The sequence below is a fragment of the Colias eurytheme genome, chromosome 16 (assembly GCF_061535395.1).
Source record: "Colias eurytheme isolate Ceu_HAF_F1 chromosome 16, ilColEury1 Martin Lab GWU primary, whole genome shotgun sequence".
Classification (NCBI taxonomy): domain Eukaryota; kingdom Metazoa; phylum Arthropoda; class Insecta; order Lepidoptera; family Pieridae; genus Colias; species Colias eurytheme.
Genome location: NC_142995.1, coordinates 6,790,178 through 6,802,426, shown reverse-complemented (window position 1 = coordinate 6,802,426; position 12,249 = coordinate 6,790,178). Strand labels below are relative to the sequence as shown.

The window sequence follows — 12,249 nt, the reverse complement described above, 5'->3', positions numbered from 1 at the left end:
CTTATGTTGATGGAATTTCACGTATCCCGATGACTTTTTTATTGTGTCATCGAGATACGTGAAATTTCATCAACATAAACCCCCGTAAAAGATAAGTAATAACTTTATTACTTATATATTATACTTTTATTTTTTAATAATTATAGTTAACTAATGTTTTAGTGGGTTATTTCATATTTGTTACGCTTTTAGGTAGTTATGTGAATTTGATGATATGTTAGTTATTTTTTAAATGTGTCTGGCTAGATGTAAGAACCATGAAAACTGTCTGGCTCTTAAGGTAATGTCTTTTTATAGGTCCCCAAGTAACATATATAAAATTTAGCTTTTAAACTATAATGAAAGTTAGGTACTATTTTATACACCTTCACTACCTGTTTCCTGCCAAAGTAACCACAACCCAAACTTGATAGTCGCTGGTCGTTCTTATCTGTATAGGAGACATATACAGAGAAACTTTCAACTTTCCGAAAGAAAGGAAAGTCTGGCCGTCGTGGGCTCTTATATTATCTGTGCTAATACGGACTTGAGTCAAGCTAAACATTAAAGTTTAAACCACAGGTTTAAACCTCTGTGGTTTAAACTTTAAACACAACCTACATCGACCTGCCACTGCGCGCCGCGCCGGGTCAGTGTCCACTGTCCAGTGGTCACTGTAGCAGTAGCACTGACTTGCGTGCAAACATTCGCACAATATATAGAAATGCTTGCGCTCGGTAATTGCTCCGAGTGCTTGCGGCTCATGAAGCTATAAGCACTTGAGAATGTGCGTTTGTAAAGTACATAATATGCATATGGATTTATTTTTTACTAATGGGACAAGTTAAATAAGTATAAAAAGAGAAATATATTATCAGGATCAAACAACGCAATCCAAATTCTGTCATCATAATTAACACAGAGCATATTATACATATACTGGGGCAGAATTCTTATTCTTAGTTGATTTCGGGAACTATATTTTCTATCACCAAAATTTATATTTGTCATCAAGTTGTATCACCTAATAAATAGATCTATCACCACGAAATATTTTCGTTCTCAGATAAACAAAAATTGTTCCCAGGTATGAATTATCAAATTAATGTTAATATATGTGTAAAATAAGAGATCGATAACCAATAAATATCTTGTAAATATCTTGTAATATAGGTCTACCAGAATCTGATGGCATATTTATATTTACGAAATAAAAGATTTTCATATGGCAATTTTATTTGACAACTATCAAATTGGTTGTCAAATTATTTGTCTTCTTTGCAATTGATGAATAATTTTTAGGATTTTGTCTAAAAAATCTTCGAAAATGTCGAAAAAGCCGCTGCGATCACAAGCAAGAGGTGTTGTTTATAATGTGTATAGAAAAACATTCGATGAAGAAGGGTCAAACACATCACAAATTTCAATTTTGAATATTTTATTGGTAAATTGGACTTACCCGTTTTGATACTTAAAATAAAAAATATTATAAGTAGGTACCTAACTATAATATTGTTTGTTGATTACAATATAATTTTATGAAAACTTATTACAGGAGTTTCCAATACGGCTATTCGTCAATTCCAAGCTATCCAAGTCAATTTTATAATGTGTGTATCTTTAATATGTACTTACGAAAATAAACATAGTTTTATTTTATTTTTATTTTATTTTATAAAAAGTTATTAGCAATCTAGTTTTGATCTGCATTATCATTACATCCATATTTTTACATGGCATAATGATAATGAATATACAAATATAGGTATGTGTAAATAATAATATGTATTACATAGATAAAAGTAATATGTATATTATACATATATAAGTATGTGCCTACATAATATTAAGTGGCTATCTCATTATTAAGTACAGTATTGTTCACTTATGTAATGTGACTAATGATGTTGAGGACAAAATAAAAAATAAGCAGTATCAAGATCGTTCAGTCCATTTTCCCTAGGGTTGCACACTCAAAATTTTGATTTCCCAATTTGCCATCAGATTCTGGTTTACCTATAACAGTTTTGTTACTTAAATAATAGCTCTGTGCTCAGAATGGTAGATCTGTCACCAAATACCAGGCCATTAAATATTAATAAAAAAAAAAAAAAAATCTGTCACCAAATAAATCGATTATCGATCCCTGACTGCGACTCCTTTTTATTTGATATTTTGTCACCAATACAGTAGTAACATTTTATTTCGTTCAGATATTAAATTAATAGTATTCGTTACCAATTTAATACATCAATTTATAATTTTAATGAAAAAATGATCAAAGGGGCGGAGACAAATTGGCGCGCTTTAAAAATTGACCAATGATGACCAAATGATTATTCAGTGGTTATTATTTTTAAGAATAAATATTGATTATTTTAACTTTAATTAAGTGTTTTATCTACTATTCTGCTAGCCATAAGCCAGCTATTTTAAACCAGCGCTGATTGTTCAGTGGTAATTATTTTAAACAATAAATATTGATTATTTTGACTTTAATTGTTTTATTTACTACTCTGCTAAAAAATTTATTTAAATATAATATATACTACCAGTGGAAATTTAGAACCTTGGGAGTCTAGTTACCTAAGTAGCAGAATCTTTTGGTTGAAACGATGATTGACGACAACCCTAATTTTTTATTTGAATTTCTAGTAACATAATATGATTTATTGGTGATCTCTTTAAATTAAGTAGTTAGCTTAAATACTTATTAGGACACACCGATTATAATACATACAAAAACATTTATTTGGTACTAGACCTTATATCTCAGGATTTTAGGTGATTTATTGTGGAACTGATTTTGCATTGTTTGGTGACTACATTTTGGTGACAGATCTACTATTTTATAAACCCTATTATTTAAGAAACACAAAACTAATTAAATTGGTGATAGCTTAAATGATACCCGTTGATTTCCTTATCGACACGTGAATACACCAGGAATACACACTTGATTTAGACGTGAAAGTGAGATGGTATGATAGGTACAACTGGGTACAACTATCGTGAATGAAAAAGAGATAAGTGAACCTGAACCTTATTCTCTTAGCTTAAATGGCACGTCAAAGTGTGGCTAATTAGCCATTAATGTGGCCATTAATTTTGACGAAACATTTGTATTAAGAGGAGAGGTTTTAATAAAACAATTTTTGAGACATTGTGATTTTATTTTTTGATAAAACGTGATGATAATAATATAAATCACATCATATAGGTACCTCGGTCAAATTAAGCCAACAAAGAAGAGTGAACTTCAAATGTCTATATTGACCGCACTAATACTTAGAAACGAGTTTTCCTCATTTAACATATTATATACTTACCTACTATCATACAAATATATTAACTCTTATTATTAAAACATTAAACATTCTGTAAATTTAAAGTTGTTTTAAAAATTTTATGTTTAATATATGAAAATGTAGTTAACGAATTTTTAAGAGGAAATGCTAATATAGTCTGAGGAGGATCATATGGATTAAAATCTAATATTTCTGGTGCAACATCATCATCTGAGAAAAGATCGACAGAAGCGTTTGAGAGACATTTCAATGTGAGACATTCACATTTTTCCAAGAACATACACACATCTTGTACAGCTCTAGTAGATATGAATTCAAAAAGGTTCGATAAAAATTCCAAAGAGGAGCCGGGGCATTCAAATATTTTGTTCATGATTACGCTGCACCACTTCATGAAAATGTTTCGACGGAGTTTACCCTCAAGATCTAACCAAGGTGTAGGTAAAATGTAAATATTTTCATTTATCTCAAGGAGCCACGGTTTCGCGAACTCTTTCAACACAACTTTATTTTCGTAAAATCCGACGCGTTTGATGACTCCTTTTTCTTCCAAATGTTGTAGTTTGACATATAGCCATTTCCTGTCCGAATTTGTGATATTCTGAAATTGGGTATTTAGATTCTTAATAATATGTTATATGTTGATGAATAAATTGAAGACATTTTTGAGTTACTTGATTATTTTTACCTGAAGTTCTGAAAAAGCGCAGCCATATTCCCTTTTTTCTTGTAAGTAGTCAATTATTTGGTCTTGTGGTTGATTTTCTGAGTCTTCAATGTTATAATTTACTTGATTATATCTAAAAATGAATTTTAAATAATAAAACATAAATTTTCCTCTGAATAAATATGCGTAAGCAAAGCAATAAGGCATGTATGTATGTTACATTATAGTTATCATATAAAATTATTTAAATTTATTTAGATTGAGGAGTTAGCTGCAATGATATACCTTAGTATTATTGACTGCTGATTACAAGAAATAGACAGAAGACAATTCGAGAAAGTTAACAACAAAGGTAAAACAATAAAATAACACATACCTTTCAAGATTGGCGCATTGTTCTTCGAATTTACAGGTTTGGTACAATTCTGAAAATGTTTTCAGTTTTGAAAGATTTTTGCAGCCAACTAGACCTGATTTCAGCTTATATTTAGATTCCAGGTCAATTATATTTAATTTTTCTTCTTGAATCAGCGAACCTGTAGATCCGATGATTACTGGCACATTTACTGTTATGATATCTAAGATGCCAGTAGTGTGCATTTCAAAAAATATACAATTGACAGTGGGCGAGCCTTTTAATCCATTTTGAGGAATTTCATCATTAATAATTGCATATAATTTTTCGTCAAATTGTGAACAGAGACGATTTATCCATCTTCGTTTGTATGAGAATGAAATTTTGTAACACGATTGAACAATATCATTTATATGTACTTTATTCAAGTAACTGTTAAATATTTTTTCTCTAGCAGCGATTGCTCCACACTTACGAAGCTCTTCAATGGTAGCACGCAAGTGCGTCTCTGGATAGTTTTTAAAAATTGAATAAATCTTATTTGCAGTTTCTTTTGTATTTTCTTCATCTATTGAGGTCATGATAGTTAGGACAATACCCTCTTTTAGTGACGCTAAAGTTGGATCAGTGCCTATCGATGATTTATACATGCTATTAATTTTTTGAGTGGCAGTTGCCGTGATTGTGAAACTTTTGTTAAACTCCTCTAAATTCGAAGCTACGCACGGAATCCGATGAAGGTATGGTTTGTTTTTGGCAATTTGGTATACTATCCAGAGTAACTCCATAATTGGTATTTTTGATTCTCTGACGAATTTAAGCAAATTTGCATGATGTCTCAACCTCAGAACTTTTAAAAGACCTTCATATTTTTGGGTCAAATGTGGTCGACGTCGAAGCTCATTTATTATGCACATTTTTTCATGCATTAGTTCGGGATTGCTTTCGAGGTGAGCTGATCGTCGATGGCACAGTGAAGCTGCTTTTGTCGGACCGATCGAAGAAAGAAGAGTTTTAGCAACTAAATTTCTGACTTTTATACATCCTGGTACTGGGCTCATTATAATAATAACTATTTTTAACATAGTTAAAATTTGATCATCCAGTTTTGTCCATTTGACCGAAGCGTCATTTCTAGGTCTCTTCACCGGTTGTATGACGACTGGCTTCGGTTTCGGAGGTGGTTTATTGAGTTTCCTTTTCCTTCTGATAACTTTTTTTCCCTCTTCTTTCGGTCCTGACTTGCAACCTTTTCTATATTTAATGTGAGGTTTCAAAAGAGTTGGGACGTTTGTGTTGTAGTTTCGACTGCAGTATGTACGCCATAATCTAGGTATGTCCATAAATATAGATGAGTCGAATCCACAAGGACCTAAACCATCGCCGTATCGGCTACCATTATCATGTTGTACGACTTCAGCTTCGTCACGTAATGGGTACACGCCTTTATATTTTTCACGTTTAATTCCTGTTATCGATGTATTCAAACTGATTACCTGAACATCATTCCAATAATTAATTACGTCGTCAAATGTTTTAAAAAAGAATGATTTTTCCAAAGTTGCAGCGTTTTCATTAGTTCTTGGCCATACGCCAGATGTATCTAATATTTTGGCGTGACGATTAACATAGAATACAAAATTCACGTACACACCATCATCAGTGACGCATGATGATGGTTCATTAATTAATTGAACTAGTCCAAGTACAGCAAGCATTTTCAAACTGTTTCTTATAGAATTATGTAAATTTTTTGAATACAGTATATTATTCTTGAGGCTATCTGGAGCATCACGTATTTTTTGTTCTAATGCTTGTAATTTTAGTTGCCCAATATTGTTTGTTTCGCCTGCGAAAGTCATATTGCCTAAAGCTAACTCGACGGTCATTTCCGGTATAATATAATGCAAAGAAGTAAACCCTGGTGCGAAATTATATTTCATATCACTAAAGTGTACAACTGATATAATGTGTTCATGTAACTTTTGAATTTTCAAGTATCGCGGGTAAGTGAAATTAGCAAGAGGTCGAGTTATAATTTGACAGGATTTTCTTATCGGATTTTTGTAATTCAGCTTTGCTTTGTGACAAATATCATTATAGTGTGATTTTACAAGGGGATCTGTCTTTTTAATATTTGGTGAACAAATGAACAAGGAATATCTTTCTTTATCTTGGCACGAAAACTTTAATTTGTACACTTTCAAGTGTCCATCTGTCATAAGCTTTTGAATGACTAGTTTTAACGATTTCGTATCCATTGGCGGTTCTCCTGTTTCCTTATTAACAAACGTGGATAGCGTTTGATATCCAGTTACGAAACGGCGATCTTTTATTACTTTTAAAATTCCAGTAGCAAATTTTAGTTGTCGTAGTGTTGGTTTCTTTTTAGCGTTTTGTAATGATTTATTACAATGCTCCTCTAGGCCATCAAGGACTTTCAATTCAATTATTTTTTTATCGATGCTGTCATTATCAACATCATGCTTTACCCGTTTTTCGGGAACGCTTTTGTCTTCTTCGGAAATACAGCGTTTCCTATTTTTGTTTAAATATTCCATAAGTTGTTTTTTCTCTTCTGCATATTTGAAGTTAATTTCGTTTGTTGCTGCTACAGCTATGTATCTATGAACATAAAGAAAATTATTATTTTTATATTTCATTTTATACTACCGAATGATACCTTTTAGCCTTCTTAATTATACATACCTAGCAGTTCTCTGACGACCTTTATCTTCGAGAAACTCCTGTACAATATTCTTGAGTTTAAAAATCCGACAAATTGTTCTAGAAGTGTAGAACTCAACACCAAGTAACTGGGCTATTTCTATCTGCGTGAGACCTTTTAACCCAGCATCCAGAAACCTTTCATACGCCTGTCTCAATAGACCGACACCAACTTTATACTGGCATTGTAATGTCGGCTCAGGACTTTCATCTTCAGATTGAGAGGACTCATCACTTTGGGATATGAGCGTTATGTACTTTTTCTTCAAACCTTCTCTATCATCCTGAAACACAAGATTGCGCATCAATTTGAGGTAGATTATACTTATTTCCTTATGATATTTAGTTTAAAATTCTAAATATGGAAATTCTGATAGTAATTAATATCTTATAATTTGAAGCAAATTTTTCATAAACTAAGGAAATTAATTTCGTAACTTAGTAGGTGAAATAAAATGTTGAAAAAAAACACTTACGAAATCGAAAATATTGACCGTTTTTTGTAGTCGTTTACTTTGGTGCGGAGTCAAAAATCCTTTTCGTATGATTACTTCATTTCGTTCAGTGAATTTAGGCTGATTCATGAGGTATTGAGTTAAATCAAAGATTTTGCCTAGTCTTGGTTGAGACAGAATATCGGGTTGGTGAAATCGTGTCAGGCGTAATATTAAGCTCTTCGTGCCTTTCTCTGCTATTACTTGGGTAAGACATCGCACTCTAACCAAATCTAAGTCTTGTAAGTGTTTTCTGTTATAGAAAAGGAATTTCGGCTCTTTAACTATCTTACCTACGTTAGTGTTTCCAACTGTCATTTGTCCCTGCAAAATATTTATAAAAATTTAATTCTCTTACTAAATAGCATTATTAAATTATTGTGAGCATATTGTTAATAAAAAAAATATATGATTAGGTGAACAAGTATACATTTCAAAACAAGTTTTACACAAATACCCTCATTATAAAAAATATGTTCACTTTAGAACATGTGTTGTTCATTATGTTTGATATCATACAATTGAGTTGCATAAGTAGTAACAAATTGATAATTAAGTGCGAAAGTGAAGTACTTTACTGGCTTTTTCAGCTCAGAAGTGGGAATCAGTGCAGGGATTAAAGATTAAACCTACTAAGGTTTTAATGTAAGTATAGACAAATGAGTTGAAGTCTATAAAGCTATAGACAGACAAACAAATATAAAATGATAACCAGGAGCAGTCTAAGCTCTGTACTGTTTCATAAGATACGCATTATACAATACTAGCAGCGCTCCACGGTTTCACCCGCGTGGCTCGCTTCTGTTGGTCTTAGCTTGATTATATATAGCCTATAGCCTTCCTCGATAAATGGGCTATCCAACACCGAAAGAATTTTTCAAATCGTACCAGTAGTTCTTGAGATTAGCGCGTTCAAACAAACAAACTCTTCAGCTTTATTATATTAGTATATAGATTGTGGTAATAGTTTTAATCATTCTTAGGAATTTAATTATTTATAGTTTCGAAACGCTAAAAGTAATTCAGGTTGTTTATTTGATGGCGCCATATTGAGGCTATGTTCTTAAGCCAGTTGTCTGGTATATTTATACTGTGTAGATTTTATATTTAAATTAAATATTTTCAATACGCTAAAAGTAATTCAGGCCGTTAATTAAGCCAGTTGTCTCATATAATTATACTGTATAAATTTTATACATATATCAATTAAATTTTAACACTTACATTTTCCCTGCCTTTACCGACTAGTTCCAATAAGCAATAATGAAGAGCAGTTAAATACAGTAATATAGACATTGGCATGTGTGGAGCTAAAGCATGCATCCGTTCCTCCAATGATGCGACCATAACCAGTCTATGGCCGTATAGTTCAAATACTTCTTCATAGGATTTTGATTGCAATTTCTCTTGGGGTATAATCTTTCTAGTTTTATAATTAGGACATGATCCATATTCATATTCTATAGGACAATATTCATACGGGCCGTCAAGGTACTCTGGCTGGAAATAAAAAGAAAAATAATGTACAAGTATCAAAAAATGTATTTGAGGGAATTTTTGTGAGAATACAGTAACTAAATATTGTAAGTACATACTTAGTACATTCATTTAAATAAATATTGTTTGAATCTGGTGTTTAATTTGATTGAATTGGGCATGTACCTATAGTTAATAAAGCATGCTGGTTATATTTTATCACATCAGAATGATGAATAAAAAATGTCATCTAAATAGTAAATCAAGGTTATTATTAGACATTGGATTATATGCATTTGCATATTTGCATATGCAAATGCATAAAACTCTCCAATTACGGCGTTAGTGCATATTTTAGCCTTTTTCCCCAATCGTGCATATTTCGTTAAGTAGCGGGAGTTTTGATTGGTCGACTAACCTTTATTAGCCAATAAGAACGCTCAGCGAGTAAAAAAACCCTATTTTGGCATGGTAAAATGGCAAAAAATTACAAAATGGGGCTAGATTACCCTTTTGGGGCTAAAAACTTAAAACACGGGTTGAATTCCAAAAAAGGGCTAGATTTAGCCCGGAAAAGTCTAAAGTGGCAACACTGGGCTCGCGGGTGATAATTTGCGATCGAAAATTTGGTAAAAATGCTTAATTGTATATTGGCACAAAAACTATACTTAATTTCAAGAAAATTTCACAGTTTTTGTACAATCTTTGATTTAAATATATAAAAATAATAAAGGTTTTTTGATTTTGTATTGTGCATATTTTAGGCATATCAGTCGTTTTTAGTGCATATTTCGGCCTTTTTTAGTGGATATTTGCATGCATATTTTGGCATTTTGTTAGTGCATATAATCCGATGTCTAGTTATTATATTAGAGCTAGCGCGCACAAGCAACTTTGTCTCCGCAACTATTTTGTCTCTCCCATCAATTTGTATGGGGAGTTGCGTCGCTACGTGCGCGCACTTTCATACTAGCCCATAGGTGGGAGAGACAAAATAGTTGCGGAGACAAAAAAGTTGCGGAGACAAAGTTGCTCGTGCGCGCTAGCTCTTAAACATCTCATAATCTCAAGTTAACTCGCTAATGAAAATACCTATTTAAAGTTTAAGTATAAATAAAAACGCTATTTCATTTATACTTTTAAATATACATTGAGCATAGAGAGGATAGTTAATTATAATTATTATCTTACAATAATGTTATTCTTATAAAAAAAAAATATATTACCGGGTCTAAAAGCTGTCCACTGTTTTCATCAACGATTGAAAATCTGTCCAATATTTCAATCAGAGGTACTGGGGAATCCAACTTGTAAAATTTAATACATTTTGTAGATATTATAAATTTCCAAAATTTACACTTAATTTTAGGTGTTAAAGAACAATTTAAACGTTTTTCTGTGCGTTTCCATAGGTAATCAAATCCGATACCTTCCAAACCATTCAAAGCAATTTCATCAATGAGCACACTCTTGTAATTAAAGCAAAAACTATTTCCTCCAATATTTTCGGCCATTATATAAAATTAGAATTGACTATACATTAAATTACTTTTTCAATAAAAAAGTACGCATTGTTTTTTGGAAATATTACTTTGTGTATTTTTGTTTTTATTAAAAACATGTGTTTCTGACATTCGAAATTTCAGATTTGACACATCATTGATCATGCAGTGACATCGACTTTGTCATTTTTTTTATACAATTTGTAAGGCCAGAGGTTTAGCCTATTTGACAATGTCATGTTTTAAAGGTGAGAGAGAACTTTACGTAGAACAAGACTAGTCCATTTTGTAATCGAAGCGTTTTACGGAAAAAGGGAATTGAATTACCAAAACAGTCCGACTGCTGCTTTATGTTTTTATTAATTGTATTTTTGTTTCATTTTAAAAATGATGAAGAAATAAAATGTAGATATAGACGTAGATTTAGTTGAGTTGACGACGTTGAGTGACGCTTGTTAAATCACCGTTCGGCCTCATAGAGTAAAGTAATACATAGTTATTCAATTAAAAGTTCGGCCTAGTCATTCAATTAAAAGTTGTCATGCAATCAATGAACGTGCTGATCATTCAATCAAATAGCAGATTCAAATTGACGGCGACATACAATACGTAATCTATCCAAGGTGTGGCGTAATGAATGGATATAATAATTAAAAAAAAATGTATGCGTGTCCTAGAGTACACACGTAAGTAGTGGAACTTCTTTATGACCTTAAAAATGTCACGAGTATGGCGTAACGCAAAAATGTCACGCGTACGGCGTAACGCAAAAATGTCACGCGTACGGCGTAACACAGAAATGTTACACTAAATTTTTGTCCAACCCCGATAAAGAAGTTTCACTTCAATAAATCTGTGTAAATGCATATTAAAAATGTGTAACTGTGGGGGAAAGCGAAAGACGTTGTGACTTAGAGCGTTTTCACATTATCCGATCCGATATCGGATATCGGAAGCCGATAGCCGATATCCGATATCGGAGGGAAGTAAAATGTATGAAATATGTACCTGTCTTTCACATTGTCCGGTCCGATATCGGATATCGGAGCCGACACCGATATTCCCAGTGGCTATCGGACGATAATGTTCAGTGTTGCCAACTCAATTTTCGAAAAGGCAGTATACCAACAGCAAAAATGCACTAGTTTGTGTATTTTCAGTCTTATAGGGCGCTCAATCTTTAAAAAAATTCTTTGCTTTTAACCTAAAACCCTTTCTATTAAAAGAAACCTTTTTTTATTAAGAAAACACACATTTAAGTATTTATAGGCATTTAAAATACGATTTATACGGCAGGTATTTTTATTTGCCGTATTAAAATATACGGCAATTGGCTGAACTGAAGTAAACAAAAATATATTGCGTTCTTAAATTCAAATATCTATCTTCGAAAACATTAGTGTCTATCATCTTTATTTTATCTCATTCTGCCTCGCTCCTCCTCCTACTCGGATGTTGGTTGTGCTGTTTATTGTATTGTTGTCATTGAGTACTTTGTTTTTAACTGACTTCAAAATAAGGAGGAGATTTCACACCGATTTTATTTTTAAATTTGAATTTACAACAAAGAATACAAAGTTTGAAAACTCTTAATTCTAAAATAATTGCTTATGACAATAAAATAATTATGTATCTTTACTTACAGGAAATTACAACAATCATATTACAAATATATTTCAACGAGTGACAATATTAGGTATTTTAGGATATTACAGAATACAGTGTAATAAGAAAAAGAAAA

General features: G+C 32.0%; 1 protein-coding gene across 1 annotated transcript; it reads right to left on the bottom strand.

The window, feature by feature from the left end:
* Positions 1 to 3,142: 3,142 nt before the first annotated feature.
* Positions 3,143 to 10,650, bottom strand: LOC149901876 (uncharacterized). Its single transcript, XM_090110803.1, has 7 exons — positions 10,233 to 10,650; positions 8,755 to 9,030; positions 7,513 to 7,854; positions 7,019 to 7,320; positions 4,331 to 6,934; positions 3,976 to 4,087; positions 3,143 to 3,888 (listed from the first exon to the last, which is right to left on the bottom strand). The coding sequence occupies exons 1-7, from the start codon at positions 10,518 to 10,520 to the stop codon at positions 3,349 to 3,351; spliced, it is 4,464 nt and encodes a 1,487-aa protein (XP_089966929.1). The 5' UTR covers positions 10,521 to 10,650; the 3' UTR covers positions 3,143 to 3,348.
* Positions 10,651 to 12,249: the final 1,599 nt, after the last annotated feature.

Excerpts from the sequence above, each read along its gene's own strand:
- LOC149901876 (XM_090110803.1), bottom strand. The coding sequence starts at position 10,520 with ATGGCCGAAAATATTGGAGGAAATAGTTTTTGCTTTAATTACAAGAGT. Across the intron at positions 9,031-10,232 it reads GTGGACAGCTTTTAGACCCG|CCAGAGTACCTTGACGGCCC; the intron begins GTAATATATTTT and ends TTTTATTTCCAG. Across the intron at positions 7,855-8,754 it reads TCGGTAAAGGCAGGGAAAAT|GGACAAATGACAGTTGGAAA; the intron begins GTAAGTGTTAAA and ends AATATTTTGCAG.